This window comes from Mandrillus leucophaeus, unplaced genomic scaffold (assembly GCF_000951045.1).
Source record: "Mandrillus leucophaeus isolate KB7577 unplaced genomic scaffold, Mleu.le_1.0 Scaffold463, whole genome shotgun sequence".
Taxonomy (NCBI): Eukaryota; Metazoa; Chordata; class Mammalia; order Primates; family Cercopithecidae; genus Mandrillus; species Mandrillus leucophaeus.
In genome coordinates, this window is record NW_012104954.1 from 683,247 (window position 1) to 685,954 (window position 2,708).

The 2,708-nt window shown below is 58.0% G+C and overlaps 1 protein-coding gene across 1 annotated transcript in view; it reads right to left on the bottom strand.

Moving 5' to 3' along the window:
* Positions 1-2,708, bottom strand: part of MAST1 (microtubule associated serine/threonine kinase 1) — a 54,531-nt gene that overhangs the window by 14,117 nt on the left and 37,706 nt on the right. Inside the window, exons 12-17 of the mRNA XM_011994945.1 lie at positions 2,293-2,431; positions 2,055-2,187; positions 1,752-1,917; positions 1,414-1,515; positions 1,130-1,252; positions 447-556 (exon numbers count right to left, since the gene is read on the bottom strand). Coding sequence (XP_011850335.1) covers positions 447-556; positions 1,130-1,252; positions 1,414-1,515; positions 1,752-1,917; positions 2,055-2,187; positions 2,293-2,431 — 773 coding nt within the window. The remainder of the gene's footprint in view (positions 1-446; positions 557-1,129; positions 1,253-1,413; positions 1,516-1,751; positions 1,918-2,054; positions 2,188-2,292; positions 2,432-2,708) is intronic.

The window sequence follows — 2,708 nt, forward strand, 5'->3', positions numbered from 1 at the left end:
TCTCCTTCGCCCAGGCTAGACCCTGCACCCCTCTGCAAGTTGCTTCTCAAAGCAAAACCTATGGCTTCTCTGCCTGTTATCAATCAATCAATCAATCAATCAATAAATAAATAAATAAAAGCACCCCTGTTGGGCTTTACCCCGCCTTTGCTGCTGGCCTCATTCCCACGTCCTGACCCCGCCCCGCCCAGACCTAGCCCCGCCCCACCATGGCCTCAATCTGCACAACTGTCCTGATTCCTGTTAGATTCCACTCAATGCCAAAGGCCCGTCCCATAGACTCCCGAAACTGCCTGTCGCGTGGTCTTACCACTTTCCAGACTCCCACCCCATCAATAACTTCCCGCTCCTGAAACCTTGGGCACCAGGGAACCTGTTTCTCACTGTCTCTCCAAGTCCCATCCCTCCCGAGGTCTCGCCCTGTCCCACACTCAGCCTTGGCCCACCTTGCTGAAGCGCGGAGAGCAGGAAGAGAACTGGCGGATTTCCACGGGCTCCTCCTCCGTCGTGTCATCCTCGTCATAGGAGTTCACATGGTGATACCTGTCTGAGCGGGCTGGGGAGCGGGTATGGGCTGTGACTGCGGGTACGTGTTTCCTCCTCATATCACATTCCCGCAGGAGCCCAGTCCTGGTTCAAGCCCGGTTTACAAGTCTTCAGGTCAGGCCACGTCCGTGCCTCATTAGTGTATTTAATTTAGTCTCCGCTCCCAGGCTAGGTCCTTGCCCCATTCTCAGTGGCACCGTCTAGCCCCGCCTCCAAAGATGCCACGCCCCCAGATTCCACCTACAGTGCTCTGCACCCTGGCCTCACCCCAGGCCATTCTGAGCGCTAGTACCTCTCTCTAGCTCAGTTACAGGCCCAAGCTCACAACTAACCCCAGTCCACGCCCCACACCCACCCCAATCTCAGGTTCTTACCTACATTTCAGCCTGAGCCCCACCCCATGTCAGCCCCGCCCCATTGGCCCCGCCCCTGATAAAGTCCGCCCCCGCCAAAATACCACCTTTGCACCTAGGCATCACATCTAAGTACTTAGCCGGGCCCTATCCCAGGCTTTACTTACCCCAGGGTCCCTCTTCCCGGATCCCACCCCTCGACCCAGGCCGTGCCTGGTGTCCCAGCTCACTGTCAAAGTAGCTAGTGTCATCTTCCGACTCTAGGTGGGGGATGAACTCGGCCTTCTGCCTCAGCAGCCCTGTCCAGTCCAGGTCTCGAAAGAAACTGTGCTGCTTCACCTCAAAAGCGCCACCTGGGAGGGAAGGAATTCCAGCCACAGCTGATGGCCAACCCAGCAGCGGAGCCCCGCCCCCCATGTCTTCCGCCCCGGGGCCACAGCACAGGCTGGGCCTGGGGTTTTGGAGTCCTGCTCTCCATCAGTGGACCCTCAGCTCCTCTGCACGGCAGACTTACCTGCCCCAAGCCTGACCAGAGGGTTGGTCTGCAGGAGGCTGGATATGAGGAGTTGGGCCTCTGTGGGTAGGGCTTCATCCCCCTCGGGCCACAGGATGTCATCTGCAAAACAAAACGAAGTTTAGGGGCGTTTTTGTTGTTGTTGTTGTTGTTTGGAGACAGGATCTCACTGTGTCACTCAGCTGAAGTGCAGTGGCACGATCATGGCTCACTGCAGCCTTGACCTCCTGGGTACAAGCAATCCTCTGGGGGGTCGCTTTGAAGTCCCTGGAACACTGGGCCTGTCCATCTCTCCATGCACACCACGCCCTGCCCCTGTGCACTGCAAAGCCACGTACCACTGATGACCTGTCCAAACAGCTCCTCTGGCGTGTCTCCGAAGAAGGGCACACAGCCCACCAGGAACTCGTAGAGGATGATCCCCATGGCCCACCAGTCCACTGGCTTGCCGTAGCCTTGACGCAGGATGACCTCGGGCGCGATGTACTCTGGGGTCCCACACACCTGGGGGCAGGCTGTCAGCCCACGCCCTGGCCACAGGAGGGCCCTCGAGGGAGAGCTGTGCCCCCCACCAGGCCCTGGGTTCCCGAGGTCCTGCCGGGTCACTCCACCCGCAGCGACCCCCACGCCCGCACACACACCTGTTTGTCCAGGAACTCCCGGGCGTCCTTCTCGATGTGGCCTTCATATAAGTTGGTGGTAAGGCTCATGAGCCCCATTTTGGAAAGGCCGAAATCTGTGAGCTTGATGTGACCCATGGAGGTGATAAGGAGGCTGTAGGCACAGGCGGGGGTCTCAGGGATGAGGCCCGGCCCGTCCATTCTGCCTCCTGGCCTCCCAAGGGGCAGAGAGGGAGTGATGGGAAAGATCAAAGCTCACTTGTCAGGCTTGAGGTCGCGGTGCACGATGCCATAGTTGTGCAAATACTCCAGGGCTAGCACCGTCTCGGCAAAGTACATGCGGGCCATCTCTACCGGCAGCGCTCCGATATTCTTCAGCAGAGTGGCACAGTCGCCGCCTGCAGGCCAGGAAATGGGCCCACGTAAAGAGAGCATGCACCATAGCACCAACTTCCCATGTTATGTACCCATTTTACAGATAAAGGAAACTGAGGCTCTGAGAGGTGCCTCCCTCTCTCCAGGTCCTCTAATGGGTTCTTCTCTTTTTTTTCTTCTTTTTTTTTTTGAGATGGATTCTCACTCTTTGTCGCCCAGCCTGGAGTGCAGTGGCATGATCTCGGCTCACTGCAAGTTCCGCCTCCCCAGGTTTATGCCATTCTCCTGCCTCAGCCTCCC